Here is a 24,233-nt window from a genome sequence, read left to right as displayed (position 1 = left end):
TCTACCCTTTTTTTTCTTTTTATCCGTATTTATATATAAATTTGAGGACGATTTTTCTATCAAAAATATATATAGAACGCCTTATTTTTTTAAAAGAATATTCATCTAAAAAAAGGAGTATTTTGCACGAAAAAAAAGACAAATAGAATGCCAGTAAGACTAAAAAAGACCAGCTTTTTTATTTTCGGGATTTTTATGAGAATTATGACGCCATGCTCACATAAAAACGTTTCAAATAATCGGAATCCCGTTCTTGTGGGATCCATCTGTGGGCCCTTCACTGCAGACCACGTCATCCGTATTATTTATGGCGTCGATTCAGCCAGCCACTAGACGATGCCTCCAGGAGAACGCAAACACCTATAGGTGTATCAAACTCACACCAGACTTGTCCCCTATTAAACCTTCTGACAGTGCGGGTTAGGGCTTTCGGCGGGGGTTCGAGAACGAGAACGCGGAGGTGAGCCACCATTGGCTTCTTCTTCCTTCACATCACTTCTAGGGTTCAGGTTCTCTAAGTATTGAGCGTAATCCGGTACTCTTTGAGCCGATTTGAGGTGATTTTGTGTGATTGTTGTCTCTGATGTCGTGTTATATTTCTGCTTCTTGCGATGTTTCGAGTGATCGAAAAATTGGATCTGGTTGGGACTGTCGGGGATGATTTACTGTTTTGGTTTGGAAAAGAAGCTGACGCTTTTTTTTTGACCTTGCGAAGAAATGGCGGTTCCGTTGCTCACGAAGAAGATCGTCAAGAAGCGCGTCAAGAAGTTCAAGAGGCCCCAGAGCGACCGCAAGATCTGCGTGAAGGTAAAAACTGAACCCTTGTTTTCCATAAAATGTAAAGATTTAAAGTATAGGCTTGATTGTTATTGTAAATCTATTGTTTTTGCTGTAAAGTATTGATAGTTGAAGTTTTATTGATGCATTGTATTTGATTCGTAGATCGTGCTTTAGGTTACTGCTTCTGCCTTACAGGGTGCTGCCTTTTATATCAGTGTCACTTGGTTATGTTTTTTCCCCCTTGTTTGGGATGATCTAAAATAATTAGCTTTAACTATAATTACTTGGAAAATATTAATGAAACAATGGTTAAATGACATCCTAATTTCAAAGTTATTCTGTGGCTAATACAAGTGGTCTATATTTTTCTAGACGGCTTGTGTTTCAGGTTGTAATTCCATGGATGAGATTTATGAAACAATGGATTGCTAAATAACATGAAATTTCAAAACTATTCTGTGGCTAATTGTAGTGGTCCATATTTTTCTAGATGGCTTGTTTTGTAGTTGAACTGTTGGTAAAATAGGCTGAAATGTCTTGTAAAGGTAAAATGTGATTACTTCCCTGGAAGTAGGAGAGATGTGTTCTTTCTTCATACATCCATGTCAGCCAGATCTTCTCGATCTCTATGGATGAACTATCTATTGTTTCCCTGCTGTACACCTGCTAAACCTCGAAATGTGTCTTTCCACCTTTTATCATATAATCTCCTTTTTTGCTGTGCACAGTTTAGTTTTGATTCCTTCATCTTTGGCTTAGTTGTCTGACTGAAGAGAGATTCTATCAGCATATAACTCCAGAAATCTATTGGAATTTATTCAATTTGAAAAAGGAATTATTGTTTTAAGTGACCTCTGAATGACTATACCTACTCCAGATTTAAAGTATAAGATCTTTTAGACTGGTTGCAGAAGTTTTGGCTTAAATTTTTTCTTTATTAGGATGATGGCTACATTCCTCTTAATGATCATGGAGTTATCTTTAGTTGGATTACTCTTATGGGCTACAAAAAAATGTAAAATTCCAATTTCAGACAACCCTGAGCCTTGAAGTAAGTTGCTGAGTAAAATTAAGGGGATTCTAGTTTTCTCTTTTCCCATTTTGATATTAAATTTTTTCTTATATGAACTATGGATTTCCAAGAACACAATTATTTAGCATTCCTGTACATATTGGAAACCAAAGCATGCATGTAAGAGAGAAAATGGTCAGCTTTGCTTATTGATGTAAGAACTAGGCTTGAAGAAAATCTTCATGATGAGATGTATGATTTCATTATGTTGTATTTGTCTTCTGGAGGACCTGACAGTGTCTGTCTTATATTGCTAGTGTACAAATTTTCTCATCAGGAATTTGGTATGTACAATTACTTTAGCCAACTTTAACCAGCAAGGATTTGATGCTTTGCCTTTTTTACAACTTTATTTCCTTCACTGCTTTTACTGATTGCTTATTTTAAGTCATAATATATGCTTGCTGTAACTGGTCAGATTTCTCATGATTTGAATGTTATGGTGATAGCCAAATTGGCGGAGACCTAAGGGTATTGATTCTCGTGTGAGAAGAAAGTTTAAAGGATGTACCTTGATGCCAAATATTGGGTATGGTTCTGACAAGAAGACACGCCATTACCTGCCCACCGGATTCAAGAAGTTTGTGGTTCACAATGTTTCCGAGTTGGAGTTGCTCGTGATGCACAACAGGTGGACTCCTTTATACATTGTTCAATCCTCGGTCAAGATATTGATATAGCATGTCAACATGTTGTCACATGTATTCATGTTTTAAAATGTGTTTCTTAATTTCTCTCTCAGGACCTACTGTGCAGAAATTGCTCACAATGTTTCGACAAGGAGGCGCAAGTTGATCGTTGAGCGAGCCACCCAACTTGACATTGTTGTTACCAACAAGCTAGCAAGGTTGCGCAGTCAGGAGGATGAGTGAGCCAATGCTTAGTTGTCCAGCTTGAAGCAAACTTATATTAGCACATTTTGATTTATCAGCTTGTTTGAGCACCCGTTTGTGTTGGTTGGTAATTAGTCATAGTAACAAGATTTTGTTTAGCATGAATGGTAAATTATCTCGAGTTTAAATTCCGAACTTAATTTTGGTTATTCTGGAACTCGGTTTTTTACAGGATCTGAAGAATGTCAATCCACATGAAATCTTTTAGCTGGAAACTTCTAGACATTCTTTTTCCTCCGAGGCATGGAGACATGCCTCGATGGCTTGTTATTGATGTCGACTTACACAAGGAAAAATAATTTTATACTCCAAAAGATTGTAGTCATGTCAAATTGGGCGAGCATTATACATTATGCTGCATTATGAGGAGGAGCAAAAGCATGCCGCCTATCACATGCAATGACAACTGCATTATATATATATTTTCCTAATAAGGCATACATTTGTTATAAATAGTTTTGTCTTTATAAAAATATTCATTCATTCAAAATACTATATTTACTATGTATTCATTCAAAATTGCATGTATACAATATAAAATTAATATTTGATCACATGTGCCATCAAATTAGAGTCATGATGTCAAGAAAGTGTTATGGGATAATCTAAATAGGGTTTGATTGGATTTTATGGATACAAACAAAAGTGAAGAAGCCTTTAATCATATTAAATAAATTCAATTAATATTACCATTATATATATTATTCATATGTTTTAATAATAGCACCAATTTCCATCTCAAATTTTTTTTATTTTTTTGATTATATATTATATATAATTCAATTTTGTTGTTCCTCAATCCAAGAAAAGGCCTTATAACTTGGTACTATAAAAATTATAATTACTTTAAATTCTCCTCACAAAAACACATCCACCACCCTCTTCTCAAAGTAGGAGGCCTTTATGACCTGATATTTCAGAATCATAATTGCTTATCAATTCCTCTTAATAGATAGGAGGTTCATCCTCCATTTTCTCCTATGGTCAATCAATCATATGAAGGCATTCAAGCCCCTGCCAAAAATATTTAGGTAATAATGGACATATATTTTGGATATCATACTTCCAAATACTCCCAATCATGAAATTATTTGGACTAAAAGAATGTATCAGATCATAGAAGAGCAAATTTGAGCCTTCTGGTGAAGATGAAGTATTTAGGATTTATACCAACCAATCAACTAATTAGACCTCCAATAAGTCCCCAAAGTGCACCATAAAAATTTGTATGAGAAATATGAACCTAATAAAGCTTATGGAAAGAGATGGGATATGATATATCCCATATAAATAATTAAGTATTAATTATAGTTATAAAGCACATAAAATTATTTTATTTTCCATCATTCTTTTCACGTGGGGCACGTGATAGAAGGAGCTCTACGTCATGCTGACATGAGGCTTACGCGACCGCAGAGCCGGTCCAACGCCGCCGCCAGACGCAGCACCCGATCCCATCGCTTCCTCGCCCTCTACTTCTTGCCAAGGTTGGCCTCGCTTCTCTGAGCGGAGAAGAGAAGGCGTAGCCATTTCGAATGCATGCACTTTAGATCATCATGAGATGGCTTCTATAAATTCCAGCCTCCTCCGCGTCAGATCTCCATCATCACCAATCAAACGAGCCATCTTCTTCTTCGCTTGCTACCTCATCATCTTCGCCTTGTGGTCTTCCTCCTCGTTCGACGACCTCGATTCCAAGGCCAAATCCAGCAGCAGCCAGAAGAAGATGGGAGACCACGAGACCCCGAGGATTGAGAAGCCTCGGCAGGTGGTGAAGAAGGTCCTCGCCAGGTCGCAGCCGGAAGGAGTCGGGGCCACCGTCAGGAGAAGCATCGGAAGGTGATGATGATTCCTGATCCATTTCCTCCTCTTCTTCTCCTTCTGCCACTGCTTGTTTCCTGATCCGGATCGATCTCCAGGGCAGAACTCAGAAGCCTGGATCCGTTCCTCATGTTGGATGAGTTCACAGGTTTGACTTCCTCTCTCCGCCTCTTCTTGTCTGTGATCGACCTGTCATGGGTTGTCAACCTCTTTCTTTTCGTGGTGTCGCAGTGTCTGCTCCTGCTGGATTCCCAGATCACCCTCACAGAGGTCTCACCTTGTCTTCATTTGATCTCCATTTACTCTCGATTTCTACCCCTTTTTTTTCCTATGATCTCATCTCCTGGAGGTGATTCCTCTGCAGGTTTTGAGACGGTCACGTACATGCTGGAGGTAGTAATTCTCTCGATAGACTAATTGTCTGGAAATGCTTATCTCTCCAAAGAAATAGAAAGCGATATGATATTGACTGGAACCATGTCATCCAGGGAGCCTTCACTCACCAAGATTTCGCTGGCCACAAGGGCACCATCAGAGCTGGAGATCTACAGGTGATTTCCAGAGCAGATCAATTCTAATCTACACATTCTGACGCATCTTGGCTGTCTTCTTCCTCTTCTCCTCCTTCAGTGGATGACTGCTGGCAGAGGGATTGTTCACTCAGAGATGCCGGCTGCAGAGGGAGAAAACAAAGGATTGCAGCTTTGGATCAACCTCTCCTCCAAAGACAAGATGTAATCCAACTCTAATCCTTGTTCGCTTCATCGGTAGTCACTGAGATGCTAACACAGTGATGTCCTCAAAGGATGGAGCCGAGGTACCAGGAGCTCCAGAGCAAGGACATAAGCAGGGTGGAGAAGGACGGCGTCGACGTCCGGATCATAGCCGGGGAGTCCTTCGGCGTCCGCTCGCCGGTCTACACCAGGACGCCCACCATGTACCTCGACTTCACGCTGCAGCCCGGCGCCCGAGTCGACCAGCCCATCCCCGACTCCTGGAACGCCTTCGCCTACATCATCGAGGGCGAGGGCCTATTCGGCGGCCCGGAGGACGCAACCGCCGCGACGAGCCACCACGCGCTGGTGCTCGGCCCGGGCGACGGCCTCATCGTCCGAAACCCGTCGGCGAGGCCCCTTAGGTTTGTCCTCCTAGGAGGGCAGCCGCTGGGGGAGCCGGTGGTGCAGCATGGGCCATTCGTCATGAACACGCAGGCGGAGATCCGGAGGGCCTTCGAGGACTACCAGCACCACAAGAACGGGTTTGAGAAGGCGCGGCATTGGCGGTCTCACCCATGAATGCAGTGCATCGAGGTGGGAAGAGGCGAGAATAAGGATGCAGACAGAGTCAACGCCATTCATCAGATTGTGCGTCGTGTCTTCTCGGATCGAAGTCATTGTTTACTTTTGAACATGTACACGGTTTCAATACATCTAATCAAAATATTGATTATTATTATTATTATTATTATTATTATTTCGATTAATCGAGACTCATAAACATAATTTATTTATTGTTTATTTAAAATATTATAAATAGAAGTACTATTACATTTATGGTTTGATCAGTTGATCCCAAAACTTAAGTTTTGGGATACATTATGAGTGATGTATACACTAAGAATTAAAATATTTGAGAGGATGTAAAATGTAATTATGTAAAGGGATACATTGTTATAATGAAATTTAGAATCATAAATATGCTATTTTTAAATTCAAAAAAAAAAATAGGCACCATAATTTTTTCTTAGAAAAAATACTCATATTTTTATATCTTCCAAAGGATACCCCTCTTTTATTTTATTTTTCAAAATAGTACCATTGATATGAAAAATATTAAAAATACTCCTTTTTTTATCAATTTAAAACTGTTATAGTATTTCATTTGGTTTATTTATAATTTTCAATAGTATTTATAGTGTTAAACATTATAAGTGATATTATTATTATATTTTTTTGGTTATCATTGCTTATAGATTATTATGATGATATATATTTTTAGGTTTATAATCGATTTGATCGAGATTATGAGTTTATTTAAATCATTCATAATGTTTTAAATACGTTTTATAATATTTTTATTGTGATGACTAAAATATAATAATAAATTAATATTTTATTTTTATTTTATTTTTATTTAAATGATATTAATTCTAAACTATTATAAATAGCCGTCCCAATACTTTGAATCTTTCGAGTCTTCGCTCCCACAGAGAGATGAAAACCAGCGGCGGACTCCCGAGTCGAAGCTCTCCACCAAACTCGAGAACCATTCGCGGGGAACAGCCGAGGCGTCATGGCTCGATCCAAGTACGTCCTCCCCTTCATCGCCTTCGTCGCCGTCGGAATGGCGATAGGTTGGTCCCGATCCCTCCTCGGGTTTGGTAATGCTCGCGGTTCCTTTCTGGCCTTTCTTTCTTGGGTTTGGTGTTGCTTGCCGTTCCTTCTTCTAGGGCTTGAAGGCTGGTTCGTTGGTTGGTTGTTGTTCTCATAAGAAGATCAAGTGAGAAGGGTGTGATAATGCTTGCGTTTGCTTCTTTAGGGCTTGAGGATAGTGGGTTGGGTAGTGTTGTCATTCGTGGATCCGTGGGAATTAGTTTCTTTGGAAGGACGGCCACCTTTCAAGATATGCCATTGAGGCAGCGTAGTTGATCGAATCACCACCAAGAACGCTCAGAATGAAAGCTGATTCATCGTTACACCACCAAGAGGGCTTACAAGTTGCCATTGATGGAAGGAATCAAGTTCCTCGAAGTTGAGAGTGATGCTATATTGTTTATCGATGTGTTTCAATGCAAGAAGGAACCCTCTTGGCTGTTTGCAAGTGTTTACAGAGATGTAAGGTTCCTTTTGAGTTTTCCTGATGCTGTGAGAGTACAGCATGTATTTAGGGAGGCAAACAAGGCAGCTGACTGGATGGCCAAGTTTGCTACATCTTCACGCAGTCCTTTTTTGTGGAAAGGAGACTTTCCAGTTGATTCCTGTATGATGTTGGACCTCTGACAGAGAGGAAAGCTCCCGTCCGTCTGGTTTGATTTAAATAGATTACTGTTTGGTTTGGGACAAAGAAAAAAAGCTGATTCATCGTCAATCTTGGCATTTTATTTGTGATGGCAAAAGCTACAATGACAGTCCATGCATAAAATTAGGAAAGATATTTATTGGTATTGAAGAGATTGTCTTTTCAACTGTAGCATAAAATTTACCCCGTTGTTCGTTTACTTTTGGAATAAACTCCATCCATGCGATTTATTTTTCCATGGACTTCATTCCTTGGTCTTGATTATCGATTGATCTATTTTTATTTAAGCATCAGTTTATCATTTTTGTGCCCCTTGATATCCATTCTTGTTCTTGTACCTTTTTTTATACTGTCCACCCCATGTTCTTTGGAGTTTCTTTACTTGTGTTTCATGATATGATAGGAACCTGCAATTTTAGTTGTTTGTGTATAGTTTAAGAGATATGTGCATAAAGACGTGTAGATGTTGCTGCATTGCATTTTAGTGTGGTCCCACATCCAGAGAAGATTTGTGACACGTGTATATTGGTTGGCATAATACTTTGAGGCACTACTTCACTTTCTATTCATGAGCTCGTAGAAAGTAATAGTAGTTAATATATCAGAAATAGTAGTATACATGTGGCTCTATGATCTAAAAGTTTTTATTATTGGAATGTGTCATACCTTATTTGGTCACCTATTGGCAATTTTTCTTTGGCATCAAGTCTCTATCAATTTCAACATGCTGAAGGATTTAATGGTTTTAGTTTGTCATACTTTTACATAATTATCCATTGAGTAATGATTTTATCTGCAATTATGTGAGTACAACAGGGTTTGCCGTACCGAGCCGTACCGCCCGGTACGGGCGGTACGTACCGGTCCGACAAGTTGTCGGTACGCGGACCGTCCCGTACCGGTCCGCACTGTAGCAGTGCTACAGTGCTCGGTACACCCGTACCGTACCGTACCGAGCACGAGTCGAAACGCCGGTACGGTACGGTACGACGAACCTTGGAGTACAATGTTTTTAAAAGTGCTAGGCACCAAAAGACACTAAGGTCCCAAAACGTCCAAGGTGCTAGGCGCTCGCCCGAGCAAAACGAGGCACTTTAGAATATTAAAATTTTAAAAATATATATTACGATTGAAACCTATACTAAACAATATTTTCAATATAGTGCTAAATAGTTCTAACTCCTAACAAAGTAATAGTGTCACCTTAAAATGGTGCAACAAGTTAATCGAAATGAGAAAGAATGAACTAAAAAGAGGAGTAATCGACAGCCATGAAGGGAGGGAAGCTGCGGACGAAGGCAACAATGGTGTGCAGAGCTGCGGACAAAAGTGATGATAACGGAGGAAGCTACGGATGTAGGGTTTCACTCCAATGATGGAGAGGGGGGTGGGTTTTGTGTTAGGGCAGATTAATTGGTTCGATTTAACCAACTTGCTTGTTTAATCGAACCTGGCATTTACCCAAACCCATCTTTAGTCGGGTGCTCGCCCGAGGTGCTCGACGCCTGGGCTCAGGTGAGCGCCCGAGCGGCGCTTCATCAAAACGCTTCACCCAAAGGTTTTGCTAGGTGCTCGAGCCTGGTCTCACTCAAGTGCCTAGGCGAGCGCCCAAGCACCTTTTGAAAACACCGGGTGAGTAAAATATGGATTTCCTACTAGCTGATAATAATCTTTAGCATGCCTAGAGAATCATATCTGGCATGGGTACTTCATGGCATAATTATGAAAATGAATATGTGAACAAGATGGTGGCACATGTTCTTCTTATTACTTTTCTGGAGATTAACATTGTTTGATAAATTTAAATGCACTGTCAACTTTAATGTTAGATATATAGGAAGGCAATGCTTATACTAAGAACTCGTTTAAGCATTTGGGGGCATTCCATATTTGGTCAATGTATTCTGATGAGATGATTAGATTAGAAAAAGGAATGAGGGTAGTAGCCCATGCAGTTCTGTTTGCAGCCTCTGGGTCTTCATCTTCACTTAGCCATGGAAGAATATGTGGACCACAGATTCCTGTATGAGGCAACATATTGATAATATGAAGTGGTTCATTTGACTCCCTTTAAATATGTAGCTGCATATACCAACTTTTTAATATCTCATGGTGGTTTACCTTTTCTTTTTTGCAATTTTTTTATTAAGATAATTCGTTTCAGGTAGTATAGCCAAGGATGTGCAAGCTCTTCATCATTTTTATCTCTGCTGAGCTCTTTCCTTCTTGAACGTGTTATGCTCCCATTGACATCATTCTAATTGAGTATCCCAATTGTTTTCTTTGTTACTTAACCTATCCATGTAAGTTCACTTCATGAGTATGTGTTTTCCCAACACATTTCCTAGATTATATATGTATTTCCATTACAAAATAAAATTTAGAAAAGCTGGTACTCTCATAGATGCTTAACTGGTCAAGGCAGCCTATTATGTGATTTTCAATGTGAATCATCTTTGTTTTCTTGCTAACTGGTGATGGCTATGGTTATACAATTTTTTAGAATTGATGTATAAGTTAACAATGGATGATTCTTGCAGGCCTTCTGTTTCAGTTGGCATTTATCTGGCGGTTGGAGGAGTTTTCTGGTATCACTTCCTAATCATTCGATGAGCCTTAAATCCAATTTGCGTGTTTAGTTCTTCTAGTTCTTACACTAAATGTTTAAACAAAAAATAGGCATCTTGAATATTGACAATCGTTAAATAATATGATAACTTATTTTGTAATAAATACTTTACTATCCACATTAATAAATTATATACTAGTCATGCTATCCTCTTTAATAAATTATGTACAAGTCATTTCATATCTAGAGTTTACTATGTTCCTGCTGTTAAGTATTAGCTGATATTATCCATTGTCATTGCTTAGTTTTTGCACTTCTCATATTAAATTAATATTTCTTGAACTGCTCTCAACTTATGCAAGTAGTCATGTCTCCATTTGGCATGAATATTAATGTTGTAGTGACTCTTTTGTATAACACAACAAAGGTCTTCAATACCTTTATCATATCAATTATGGCAACTGGTCAGACTGTTTTGGGACCGAGATACCGAGCAATGTACCAATGTATACCACTTGATATCACTAAAAAGAAAATAGTGGTATACTGAGTGTTAGTGAGGTTATTGATCCATTATCAGTTCTTAGTCAGACTAATCAATACTAAATGCCACATGCCAGTCTGACTGGTATTTTAAACAATGAACAGAACTAATATTGCATATTGCCTTATGATGATGATTTGAAATGCATCTTGTACACATCATTTATGAGATGTAGTCAAGCACCGACCATTTTTAACTTGATCATTGAAAATTTCATTGCAAGTTATAGTCATGCATAAGCTTTATAGACAAGTGGATTTAGCCACAATTGTTCTTGTGGATGGTGTGTGTTGTTTGTACCTTGCTGTTTTTGGCTCATATTGATGTCCTCTCTCAGTTTCTTGGTTTAATATTTTTTTGTAAGCTATTAGAAGTCAAATACCTGTTGGAAACTTGGTAGATTATTCTTGGGGAGGAGTTTTTTCCTATGATGAATGATGACCATTTAATTAAGAGAGAGATGGTTGTTTTGTTGAACATTGGACTCTAGTGATTGTAATCTAGGATTTTTTTTCCAACTTTTATCTTATGGTGATTTTTACATATATGTTTCTTCTAGGCAGAGCATCTTTTGTTACAAGATCTAGTCAAATTTGGGATGCTCAAAATACAATTTAGGACGTCTTACAACTCAGAACGGTACCTGAATGTAAATGAAATAACTTATATTTCCATATTCACATGTGTGATTTCTTTATTTATGACATTCTAATCTAGGAATTGCTAAATATGCATATCACTATCATTTTGTATCCTTATGTTGTTATCATTTGCATGCTTTAGAATGTGTCTCTTATTCTACATTTAAAAATTAATATATGTTTGGTAATGATCTTATCATTGGCAACAAAGGCAAGTATATGGAAACTGGATGGCTCCATTCATTTGACATGCTTGTATTTGTTGATTTAAATATGTAATATTTAAATGGTGGTAGTTGAAAATAGAGATCACTTATCAAGCAAGAAGCAACAATATTGTTAATGATTATGAAATTATTAAGTAGAGTGGTCTTTTTGACGCATTATGTCATCAGTGGCCCATGCAAATTAAATGCAAAACTGTAAGGAATTGGTTTTTATAAGTTCATGAGCATCTAAATGGGACAAAATTTTGGATAGTAGGCAAAATATATCTAGAAGGTTGGTGTAGTTGAGATGAATTATTAACATATATAATATAAAATGGGAAAATAAAAGAAAAAAATGTTTATAATATTTCAGAGTATCATAAGTTGATGATAGTATTAGTGTCACAGAGTTTAGACTGGTCAACTTGGGTTCCGGATCCTTGATGGTGATGTCCCAAGCTTGCAGCAATATGTGGATGATGGCTCACATATTTTGCACTCATATGCTGTTCAAGAGTTTGTGAAAACTTACTGAATCTGGTGGTTGGATCTTATTTTCAAGTTGAAGCTGTCAAAAGGCTGAGATGTTATCGACCAGCAGATGCTGCACTGATTATTAGGTCCTATTTTATCAATCAGTCTCTCTCTTATCTCCATTCTTCACATTGCTTGTTGCCTTTTCTGTTGATCTCTGCCCCATTGCATGCTAGATGCCTAGATCTGGCCATGTGCTTCCTCTCTGTCTACTGTCAACCCTTACCTTTTTATTTTATTGAATGACAGTGGTCTTGATTTAGCGGTTAAGAATCTAATGACAGTTGTCCATTACCTGGTACCTTTATCATAATTTATGATGTACTTAAATATCATATAGTGCCAGCAATTAAGGATGGTGAATTCAAATAATTGATGCAGGACAAAGGAAACCAAACAGATCTTGTAAAAGAAGCTGGTTGGCCAACTGTTTGGAATGGTTGAGGTAGAAAGGTCTTCTGTTGTTGTTGTGCCTCTGATTTTATTTGATTGTTTTAAGTTATAATCTTTTAGCATCTGGAAAAATATCCCAGCCATACTAACAGGTTATTGCATGCACAATCTGATTTTGTTGCTTTCGTATTTGCCATGCTGTTACATAAGTAGGTCATGGTACCAATGATATGCTTCTCTGATGATTATTATGAATGTTTGTTGTCGAAATATGCAATAAATGGTTACCTAAAGCTTTTGCTTGCAGGTACTAATAACCATTGGGAAAATGACAAAGAGTCTGCTTTGCTTCGCCTTGGATTTGTATAGTCCTGAACTCATTTGACCTTCTCACTTAGTAGCTTTTCTCATGCACGACAGTTTGTATGTATTTGATCATTCACTGATGTATTATTTACAGAGTAGCATATGTAGAGTTTGAACCTTTTATCTCAATGATCTTTACATCTCAACATCATCGTTGCTCTTTCATATTACATTCTAATATCTGCTTTTCTTTTGGTAAGGAAAAAAAAGTCTATTCTCCATCCTGATGGTTAATGTTACCTTTTTATATATACTTATTCTTTTGGTTGAATTAGGTAAAACCTGAAATTCTCAGCTGGTCACCACGAATTATTCTTTTCCATAATTTCTTAAGCATGGAGGTAAGAGTATTTTCTGTTGATAATTAACCTTAACCTATTAAAATATTCTTGTCCTTTTGCTAGTGTCATTTGCTATGTTAGGATCTAGGATGTCCCTCACTTCTTGGGTGACAATGCCCATTTTAGTTAATTTTTTAAAATTTCTATATTCAATTGTAAGTAGCTTTCACAGTGTTTGATGAGTACAGTTCATTAATATTTTTTTGTCATAGTAAGATTAAAAGAGTCTTCTTTCTGTGTAGGAGTGTGATTATCTTAAGTCAATTGCTAGGCCTCATCTTGAGATATCAACAGTGGTAGATCCTAAAACAGGGGAGGCAAGTTTGCTCTTTCAATACTTATATTGAACATCATACTTAATTTGTTTTTTTCTCTTCATATTTAACTATACTCCTATTGGCTCCACTATTGGCAAGACAGTGCAGATTATGTGGTTCACTGCATAAGTAAAGGCATATGCAATTACATGACTACTACTTAATTCTTGGTTTTTGTAGAAGTCACCACTGAGATATTGGATCTTCATCGTTTTCTAATTAGAAATCACTTGATTGGATACAGTGCAGCTCTTAAGCACATTCTAAAAATAACATCGAGAAGCTGATACCAATTGTTGAATCTCGGATTTTGATGATGAAACCAATTGATGATGTTTATGATTTGATCTGCGTTTTTAAATGACGTAGGATGCTTCGATCAGGATGAGACAATTAAAGCAGGTAGAATCATGTTGGGTTGGAGGAAAATATGTCAGAAGATTGGACGTCGAGCCGGAGGATCGGTCGACGTATCGACAGAAGGCTTCGGGCCATGGATTGAGCATCGGTCCAAGAAGAGCGGATATTACGCCAAAGATATCGGAGTTGCGAAGGTCAACTGACCGATTGGGCAATATGCCGCAAGAGAGGATGATGCGCCGAATAATCGGACGAAGCTTCGATGGACCAATGACATGCCGGACAACATGATTCATGCTTAGTAATAATTGTCTAGATCGAAGTGTGTTTTATGTGTGTAGGATTAACTATGATAGCAAAACATAAAGCAAAATGAAGTCTCGGAGTCAAAAACGCGATTTCGTTCGGAGTTCTAGAGTTCGTCGGAAGTCCAGACGTTCGTTGGAAGTTCTGCCGAAACTGATCGAGAAGTCCAGGAGCTTGCCGGGAGTCCGTTGGAACATCACCGAGAGATCGTCGGAAGTTCGCCGGAAGCTCGCCGGAAAAAACTAGACTTACGGACTTGTTTAGCTTAGTAAATGTCTTAAAAATCGTAATTAGCACATAATTGAGATTGGAATTGGGCCAACCCAATTAGGGGCTAGTTGGGCCCATGTAAGGACTGTGTTGGGCCCAATGAAAGGCCCAAACGGTGACCCAAGAGGTGGCACCGTCGTGGCACAGTCTCCGAGACTGTTTCAGGCGGTGGTACCATCGGTCTGGATGGTGGTACCGCCCAGACACAGTCTCTGAGAGGCTATCAGGCGGTGGTACCGCCCAGTGCAGTGTCAATGTTAGACTGACACTGACGGTGGTACCGCTCAGCATAGGCGGTGGTACTGCCCGTACCCGGGATGAGACTTTTTTAGGCTCTAAGTTTGAATCAACTTGAAGCCTATAAATACCTCTCTCATCCCTGGTTAACTTACACAAACACAGAGAGTTTTAAAGTGGGAAAATACTGTAGAAATCACTTGAGAAATCCCTCATTTAGCTTAAATTTAAAATTATGTTTAGAGAGGAGTATGAGTGCTTGTAAAGGTTGTCTTCTAAACCTATAAAAAGGAGAAGAGGAGTGTAAAAGATGGTTGGTCTTCGCCTATTTAAGGAAAACCGATAGTGGATGTCGATGGCCTCGACGGAAGAGGAATCAGCGGAGTGGATGTAGGTCACGATGATCGAACCACTATAAAAATTTGGTTTGCGTTTCGTCTTAAGCAATTTACTTTACTGCAGACCATTTTACTTACTTCCTTCAATACGTTTGCGAACACGAGATTTCAAGTTATCTTTCGAGTTCAGTTTTTATCGTACGGAGAAAATTTCAGAACTGACGTGCTTTTACCGCTGCACTAATTCACCCCCTCCCCCCTCTTAGTGCCGACTCGTTCTTAACATCTATCTATTTCTTCTTGTACCTTATGATCAAGTTTAATTGTCTTGTATTTTGTAACTACAACCTTTTGAAGAATTGTAGCATTCTAGTTTTGCAAATTTTGTTAGTCTGTTGTTTTTTAGGTAAATGAAATTAATTTGTGTATGTAGGAGTATGTATGGTTGCACAAGGGGAAGCTTTTCTTCCCTGATAGAATTTCCTCTTTAGGCATTGACTTGAAGTATCATATGTGTGGAGTGTGTGTGTCTATATATATATATATATATATATATATATATTGATTTGATAGTTGACGTTACAGATTATTGTTGTTGTACTGAAACCAAAGTGTTAGTTTAGTTTGGTAGTCTGCCTACCAAAATTAGATCATTCAGAACCAGCACAAGCTAGTTTTGATTTTAAGAAATCTTAGAAGGTGGACCACCATAGAAATTCATTGTATAGCATGTTTGCCTGCATAGACCAAAGTGGATATGCATTTTGTTTGTGTTTTTCCAAACATGATAAGCAAGTTCTATAACTAGGTTTATCCGCCTTCTACAAATCAATTTGACAGACTTCTTATTGCTTAATAACATATTTTCATGATATTTTCTCCAGAGCATTAAAAGCAAAGTCCGCACAAGTTCTGGCATGTTTTTAAGCTCCAAAGACAGACAAATCCCAATAATAAAGGTTGGTTTTGGATGCTTCTTTAATTCTTCTTCCATAGAGAGTTATGGAATATTAATTTTTTTTAATAATATGTGTCTTTCTTTTCTTGGGTCTTAGATCCAGTGACAAATATCATTTTTGGTCACTAATCACTGTTCATTATAGAGCATAGAGTTAAGTTGGTTTTTCTCTATTTTATGTTTTTATAAATAAGGCTGTTATTTTTTCAGCTGATAGCTCAAAATTACCAACCTCCCACCTTTTCTCCCAGTATCTAATATCAAGGATATGTAAGGTCATTTTAAATGGTGTTGAAGCAATCTGCTTAAGTTTCTTGGTATAATTTATAGGCACTAATGTTCACTAGGAAGCTAACTACAGAGTTTAGACCTGTGTAGGAATAGGGTTGTGCAAGTACTTGATTTGAAAACAATGTATTTTTTTCATTAAAATCTGTATAGAGGATCTTAATAAAACCTTTGATTTGATTTTAGCAAGCATCACAATTCTCATGATTGAGAGTGTTTTTTGTTCCATTAAAGATTGCTAAGAAAAATCTGTAATTCGACACGCTAATCACCATCATAATATCTGATGCTGAAACTTGTTGCAACCAAACTTTTTTACAAAATTATGCACTTTAGCCTGCTAAGAAGATGATCGCAAAAACTAATTTACATCATCAGAAACAGTATGTATCACTATATAGGAAACCATCAGAAACCAAGATTATTGCATTTTTGCCTAGCTACTTGCATTTGCATAATTGCCCAAGAAAAAGATAATATTCAGGTCCATATCTTAGTTTGCCTTGTTTGCCAATTGATTAATGTCAAATTTTTTATTTTTCGTTTTCATAGTCGCTCTATTTGTTTGCCATCTGTATCAGGCTATTGAAAAACGGATTGCAGTTTTTTCTCAAATCCCCGCAGAGAATGGAGAGTCTATTCAAGTACTGAGGTGGAATTTTGAAGTACTATTTTTAGACTAGAACTTTAAAATTAATGTTTCTAGGAAGCTAAAACTTGCTTCTGTTTAGGTACGAAACTAACCAATATTACACTCCACATCACGATTACTTTTCAGACGCAGTAAGTTTTATCCTCCATTCACCTGCTTCTTGATTCTTCTCATGCACCAGTAAGTACCTGAAATTGTTTAAAACTTTAATTGCAGTTTAACTTGAAGAATGGAGGGCAACGTGTTGACACGGACTTAGCTGGTTTTGCCTAAGTCGTGCGGCACCCTTGCGCGTCCGTCCGCAAAGGTCAGCCTCCCCGAAGCCTCCCATTGTCCCTTAGGACCAACAAAAGAGAGAACGGGTTAAAGAGAACGCCTCAAATGGGATCCACAAGCAAACATGTCCGAAAAACACTTCATAGACAAAGCAAATTACAAACAGACTTTACAAGCTCTGAACAGTGGCACAACAAAGGGTAAAATGGTCCATTACAGACCGAAAAGCTCTCGCACGTGTCTACATGACACAACCTTTATTTACAAGCCTAAAGAGGCCACCAACCCAACTAACATGGGACTTATAAGCCTTCGGCTGCCCCTTTACATTCTGTACAAGGCATGAACATGCCAAACGACACGGACATACATAAGCATTACATCCAACACCTTGTTTAGAAGTTTGTCCGTGACATTCTCCCCCACTTATCCCTTCGACGTCCTCGTCGAAGCCTTTGTGAACACTGCAACTCTTCGCCTTTGCTGAGTCTTCAATCTTCTGCTCCAGCTGCAATGCGCCTCCTGGCTCCCAGCTGCTCTCCGCTGCTGTTTTTGAGTAGTCGAACCTTTGATCCGCCATGCTGCTTCAACTCGCCAATGACTCTGACTCTGGTGTGGGGTTGGCTGAGTTGTGTTGATCCTCGTTGATTCCTGCGGATCCACCAAAATGAAGGAAAAGACCATCCTTACTGCGCCAGTCTCTCAAAAATTCCACATGCTGCTTGAACTGGGTGGATGCTTGTTGGAGCTTTAACGAGCATCGCCTCGCAAACTTCTGATGTTTTGGGTCCTTCCTCCACAACATATGTTCATTGACTCTTCTTTCAGTTAGTTGTCACATCCAAGTAGGTTCGCATCACTTCCGCTTTCGATTGGCATTTCGTTGGGAAATGAAGCGGACAATCTACTCTCAGTAGCACTGATCACCGTTGGTGAGGATTTGACAACTGTTGTCTTCCATTCTCTTCGAAGGGTCTTTGAACTTGTGCAGAGCTCCTCTGCTGGATAGATAAGAGAACTGGGGTACTCGGTTTCGCCCATTCTCTTAAGAGTTGAGAAGGCAAAGGTTACTTGACTTCGCCCGCCTCCTCGAGGTTGTACTTCATGCATCGAGCTGGTTACTGGCCTTCGCCTGCTCTTTGCTCACACTTCTGAAGCACTTGAAGTGTTTGCACTCCTTGCGTTGAGTTAGCTACTGTGATTCACCTTCTCAATGCCATTGAACTTCTGGAATGCAGGAAGTTTTCACCCCAACTTGGAGTAATTCTCTGATAGATGAGGTCGCCTCTGGGATTATACCGTCTTCTCCATCAACCCTGCCGCCTACTACACTGAGTAGCAAAGGTACAGCACCGCGTACTGCTTGCTTCGTTCCTTGGTCGTGCACTCTTGCATGACCCGAAGTCCTTCACTTACGGCTATCTTGATGAGAAACTTGTTGACACCGGTCTTACGAAGTTTCTTGGCCTCTGCCCTTCAGCCTTGTCTCGGTACTTGGAGATTGCCTCTGCATGCTCCACCTCCTCGGCCCCTTTCACGACCAAGCGCTCTCCCTCCGTGAGAGCAAGGGATCAATGACTTTGACGGAAGTCCCGCCTCTGCGGTACCATGGCGCTGCCATGCCCATGGCCCTACTATCCGTCGCCTCGCATCTACATCCCTTTTCTTCACAATCAGTAGATATGCCTTCGTGACACTCCTCTGAGTCCACCTCCATTCTCACTGATTGCTTGATTTTGGGTAGCTAAGTCCCTCTGGACTTGTCGTCGCTTCCTCGCCCCTTTCGACCTCCTGCTTCAACACCTCTGTGTTCTCCAAGCAGTCTGTTTGGTCGATGGAAATACAAACTGCAACTCCCATGCATGGCCTCTGCCATCACATTGTAGAGTTTGCACCCATTCTGTTCTCCTTAGCTTCCTTGGTAGCACCGTTCGCTTACTCGACCTTGTCCTCTGACTTGTCGGGCTCCCTTAAGCGAATATGAGCTCTGGAGCAGTCCAACTCTCCAGCTGCTTCGATCATACCTCTGCATGATCAAGTCCCTCCCATGGAACTCACTGGTACTTGCATTCGAACTTTTCCCTTAGTGGAACACAGCCCCCATATGCTGATGACCAAGGTTTTCGTCCGATGCAAAATTCGATGCACGCACGGAAGACCCGCCTCTGCGGTACCATGGCCTTCACTCCTTGAATCCATAGCCCTTGCCGTCGTGTTGTTCACCGAAGTGGAGCTCCCAGTAGCTCCCGATCATACCTCCATATGATCTAGTCCCTCCCGGGACTCACTGGTACTTGCATTCGAACTTTTCCCTTAGTGGAACACAGCCCCCATATGCTGATGACCAAGGTTTTCGTCCGATGCAAAGTTCGATGCACGCACGGAAGACCCGCCTCTGCGGTACCATGGCCTTCACTCCTTGAATCCATAGCCCTTCTTGCCGTCGTGTTGTTCACCGAAGCGGAGCTCCCAGTAGCTCCCGATCATACCTCCATATGATCTCATCCCTCACGGGACTATGTCGTGTGTGTCGCATTGCCACGAACTGTTCCACCACGATCCGCTGCACCATGTCGCCTCCTGGTGACATCTCCATTGCATTCTGATCCTTGTGGAATAAACTCGAATTGTGAACCCTCCATGTGTGGCCTCTGCCAATACATCGCAGGGTCTCCTCCACCTTCGATTTTGTTCGCTCCTTTGGCAATCGACCTTCATCCACCCACTCTTGGGTCACACCTAGATGAAGCACCGCTCTAGGACAGTCCGTCGCCTAGAAGCTCCCGAAGTCCACCGACTTCGCTGTAAATTGTGCACCATTGCCTGGATCCTGGGCCTCTGCCCCTACCAGCACAATCTCCGCTGCGCACCGCTTCCCTCATGGCAACTTGAATGACAACACTGTGGCATATTCTTCAAGAGTACCCGCCTCTGCGTCCTCTTGCCCCGTGCTAAGGCCTTCTGAACTCAACTCCGCCTCCGCAAATTGAGTCGCCTTAGTTCCTCCATCAAATGCTCCTCCGAGATAAGGTGCATGTGCCCCGAAGCTCCCTTCGTCTTTGGCACCATGCAAGATGAGTTCGCTCTGTCAGAATGAAGGACCCATGGAACAGCATGATTCTACTCCTGCCTCTGCAAGAGTTCATGTCCTTGACCTCTGTCTAGGGAAAGCGCTGTGCCTCTGCTCCATGTTCCAACTTCTATGCTGGCTCCCTTCATGCGGCTTGGGTACTTCGCCAAGTTACACCCCAGTTGCTCCGCTCCTCGTTTTTGCATTGAGTCGATGGTGGCCCTTGCGCCCACCATTCCACGGGTCAGCCCTCCCTTGAGTCCGATCTCCACATCGACTCCAAGTGTGCCTTCATTTAAGTTGCTTTGGGTCGCTCCCCCACTTGATCTCGCAATGCATCCACCAATGCATTCTCTCAAGCAAGATCATGCGACGACTCCTCGCCGCTTGCTCAGTCCATCGAGCTTCGTGGAGTTGTTGTTTTGTTGAGGTACTCCTCCTCAACATGTGCAGTCCGTCGCACATGATTCTCCCTCTGGAGAGCCGGGACTTATCCCTCCTGGATAACTATCCCATTTGAGCAACATCTCTCTTCGTTTCGGAGACCACCATCCCCTTGGACTACTCCGATCTGCTGAACAAACTGTGCATTGTTCTGCCTCTTGCAAACGCACTTGCTAGATTGCGACTCCACGTCAATACAGCCCCCACTGCACCCCTCAAGGCCTAGCAACATGCTGAACTCATTGCACACTTCAGCCTCCTACGGACGTATCCTTCGCTTGCCAAAGAGAAAGTTTCAATGCTCCATGGCGCCGAGTCTCGGTCGCCTTGGGATGGCCACGAACATTCCGTCGTCCGCATACAAGCCCATGCATGAGTACCAAATTCTTCGAGTTAGCAATTCCCCTCACCTCTGTAAGCTTTGCATAACTCTTTTGGTTGTTGCACAACTCATTCCACCTTGCATGGTCTCATTCTTGCCAAGCGCCTCGCTTGCCTAGAGCACCATCAAGTATAGTTGTCAACGTTGGGCCGTAGCTCAAACTCAGCCATCCCAACCTTTGTGCGCTCCAAATTTTTCCAAGCTTGCCTGTTCTCGTGGTGCCTCTTGCGCAAAGGGTTGGCCAATCCTCTGAATGCCAATTTCAGATGCCTGCTCCTCTGAGCGACTCTTTTCCCTACATCTCCATGCCCGTTTTCCCTCAAACGGTCGCGCGTTGCTGACTGCCCTCAACGCAGCCCCGCTAGGTCCCCCACGTTTGCATGTCAAGTGTTTCTATGAGTGCTTGTCCCGCTCTGATACCATATGACACGGACTTAGCTGGTTTTGCCTAAGTCGTGCGGCACCCTTGCGCGTCCGTCCGCAAAGGTCAGCCTCCCCGAAGCCTCCCATTGTCCCTTAGGACCAACAAAAGAGAGAACGGGTTAAAGAGAACGCCTCAAATGGGATCCACAAGCAAACATGTCCGAAAAACACTTCATAGACAAAGCAAATTACAAACAGACTTTACAAGCTCTGAACAGTGGCACAACAAAGGGTAAAATGGTCCATTACAGACCGAAAAGCTCTCGCACGTGTCTACATGACACAACCTTTATTTACAAGCCTAAAGAGGCCACCAACCCAACTAACATGGGACTTATAAGCCTTCGGCTGCCCCTTTACATTCTGTACAAGGCATGAACATGCCAAACGACACGGACATACATAAGCATTACATCCAACACCTTGTTTAGAAGTTTGTCCGTGACAGTGTGGCAACAATGCTCATGTACTTGAATGATGTTGATGAAGGGGGTGAAACAATTTTCCCCCAGGTTAGTTTATTCTTCATAGTACTGGTGTAGATTATTTTATTGATTAAAAATCTTCATTACAAGTCAAATCATGCTGTTCAGGAAACTACCACAAGTCTTTTTAAAATTTAGCATGATGTATCGGATAGATGAATATGGTACAGTTAGACCTTTCTATAACTATTTAATTATTACAAATGAAGTCACTCAGAAATATTTTAAGATGATACTTTGTTAGAATTTATTTGCTTAGAATGAGATTAGAGTTGCACCACATTAATGGTTATTCTGTAATATTCATCAGTTGACATACTATAATCTTTCCTTTTATGCAGTTAACATGTGGTTCATTTGCATGACAGGCTTAGCAAAGAAGCAGCTTCTGAAATATAAATGAAGTTTTAGACACTGATTTTGTGCTTAGTTGCTATTTTCTGATGGTCGGTATAATGTGGGCCTAAAAACAATTGTTAGTTGCCTTAATCAAATTCCCTCTACCAAATGACCTAGATTCACATTTCCATAAGAAATTAAGGACATCCTAAAACTGGAAAGATTTAGCATGAATAGGAAACAGTGGAAGTTGCAGGATGCTCGATCCATTCTGGAATTATATGACTAGGTCATCCTTGTTCTGGCTTTTGGATATGAAAACATTCATATAACATTACAGGTCTCGGTTTGCTTGAGGACAAGGCTGGTGCATATCATTTATATGTGCAAAATCGGAAGGTGGATGTGACTAGGTTTCTATATATTAACAAATATTAAAGTTAGTTATATAGCCATAAATTCTTTTATTTTCTCTTTTATTATTATTATATGTTCTTTCCCTAATATCATCCCTTGTTTGCTCCTTATTGTGTTCTTGCTCATTCGATGGTAATTTATGTGGTTAGTCCTCATGGTGCTTCTGTTATCATAATCTTTTAGTTTGCATGCATCTCCAAAAGTATATTTGGTAGTTCATCATTCATTTGCCTTTCTTTTCCTGATTTTACCCATTCAATGTTAGACTGTCACTTGGTTCTTTCAGAATCGGATTATGTATTTTTGGTACTTGTTATTATATATGAAGATGAATTCATGCTACAGATTATGCATGTCTAGCAATGTTCTAGCTCCCTCCCTGTATATTATAGTATGTACTGGCAAATATGTTGGTGTCTGATACTGTGCCAAATCATTAGATGGGGCTCCTGCAATGGAGATCCAGCAAGTTACATATGAGCCATTCAGCTTGATAATCTATCGTCAAACAATCTAAAAGCTTGATGAGCTGCAATTCCAAGTTCAAAAGCTTGAGGTGTCCATTTTTGCATCTATGCTTGATCTTTCTTTTGTTACCTCCTCCTGTTGGCCTGTTATCTACCTATGCTTGTTACCTCCATCCATCTGATTACTTTGCTAGTTCTTTGGCTCCTTGCTTCACTCCTTCACCCAAGCAATGCTGTCTATGGTGCATGTGCTGTAAAAATCTGATTTTGTTCTCTCTCTCTCTCTCTCTCTCTCTCTCTCTCTCTTCGGTGAATCCATCCAGATTTGTTACCGTCTTAAAATTTTCACGTTTACCAAAGTCTTTCGATTCTTTCATGTCTTCAGGCTGGGTCCAGCGAATGCAGCTGTGGAGGGAATAAGGTGAAGGGGCTATGTATGAAATCAAGAAAAGGCGACGCAATCCTTTTTTGGAGCATGGTCTGTGATCCCATCCCATGTTACTGAGACTTTTAGGGTCTTTTGGCTATACTATATATGATGAGAACATGAATCTCGATTGCTGTTTTATTAGTTGCTGATGAACAGAAAAGTTCACAACATTTTTTGTGCGCTGTATGATTATGATGATGCTGAGAATTATTCTATTCAGGGACTTGATGGGCAGTCGGATCCCAACAGCCTCCATGGAGCATGCCCAATCGTGAAAGGGGAGAAGTGGTCAGCCACGAAATGGCTGAGGCAGGGAGCCTACTCCTAGTAAATTTTCTTCTCTCATACATATATATATATATATATATATATATATATATATATATATATTTCATTGTTATAGTGTTGATGATCACAATACATGGTCTCTCTGTACTGTTTGGATGATTACAAGCTAATCATTCTCCAAATCAACAAGAACCGCAGCAGCAGCAGCGGTGAGGGTATTTTTGGTTTGCTTTCATGTACTTATATATTTCTCAACTTTTAATGTTTTTTCTTGGGATGATCAAATGTAAGTAGGGGATAAAAAA

General features: G+C 40.3%; 3 protein-coding genes across 4 annotated transcripts; all 3 read left to right on the top strand.

The window, feature by feature from the left end:
• Positions 1 to 353: 353 nt before the first annotated feature.
• Positions 354 to 2,894, top strand: LOC103977114 (large ribosomal subunit protein eL32z). Of its 2 annotated transcripts, none has more exons than XM_009392536.3 (4): positions 354 to 460; positions 716 to 807; positions 2,302 to 2,483; positions 2,595 to 2,894. In XM_009392536.3, the coding sequence occupies exons 2-4, from the start codon at positions 718 to 720 to the stop codon at positions 2,722 to 2,724; spliced, it is 402 nt and encodes a 133-aa protein (XP_009390811.2). In that variant the 5' UTR covers positions 354 to 460; positions 716 to 717; the 3' UTR covers positions 2,725 to 2,894. The 2 variants fall into 2 exon arrangements, with proteins under 2 accessions (XP_009390811.2, XP_009390810.2); XM_009392535.3 differs by having other exon boundaries at positions 398 to 557.
• Positions 2,895 to 4,180: 1,286 nt separating this feature from the next.
• Positions 4,181 to 6,027, top strand: LOC135615595 (pirin-like protein). Its single transcript, XM_065114338.1, has 7 exons — positions 4,181 to 4,584; positions 4,665 to 4,714; positions 4,798 to 4,836; positions 4,931 to 4,959; positions 5,055 to 5,117; positions 5,197 to 5,300; positions 5,372 to 6,027. Exons 1-7 carry the CDS (start codon positions 4,307 to 4,309, stop codon positions 5,859 to 5,861), a joined length of 1,053 nt encoding a protein of 350 aa, XP_064970410.1. The 5' UTR covers positions 4,181 to 4,306; the 3' UTR covers positions 5,862 to 6,027.
• Positions 6,028 to 6,778: 751 nt separating this feature from the next.
• On the top strand, positions 6,779 to 24,219 carry LOC135615593 (prolyl 4-hydroxylase 1-like). Its single transcript, XM_065114327.1, has 12 exons — positions 6,779 to 6,919; positions 10,125 to 10,172; positions 12,782 to 12,837; positions 13,116 to 13,181; positions 13,424 to 13,498; positions 15,894 to 15,968; positions 16,837 to 16,907; positions 16,987 to 17,038; positions 17,124 to 17,150; positions 21,937 to 22,014; positions 23,596 to 23,688; positions 23,861 to 24,219. The coding sequence occupies exons 1-12, from the start codon at positions 6,859 to 6,861 to the stop codon at positions 23,966 to 23,968; spliced, it is 810 nt and encodes a 269-aa protein (XP_064970399.1). The 5' UTR covers positions 6,779 to 6,858; the 3' UTR covers positions 23,969 to 24,219.
• Positions 24,220 to 24,233: the final 14 nt, after the last annotated feature.

Source organism: Musa acuminata, chromosome BXJ1-3 (genome assembly GCF_036884655.1).
Source record: "Musa acuminata AAA Group cultivar baxijiao chromosome BXJ1-3, Cavendish_Baxijiao_AAA, whole genome shotgun sequence".
In the NCBI taxonomy this organism is placed as follows: domain Eukaryota; kingdom Viridiplantae; phylum Streptophyta; class Magnoliopsida; order Zingiberales; family Musaceae; genus Musa; species Musa acuminata.
The sequence above is the reverse complement of the archived record's forward strand: the minus strand, read 5'-3'. Positions and strand labels throughout refer to the sequence as shown.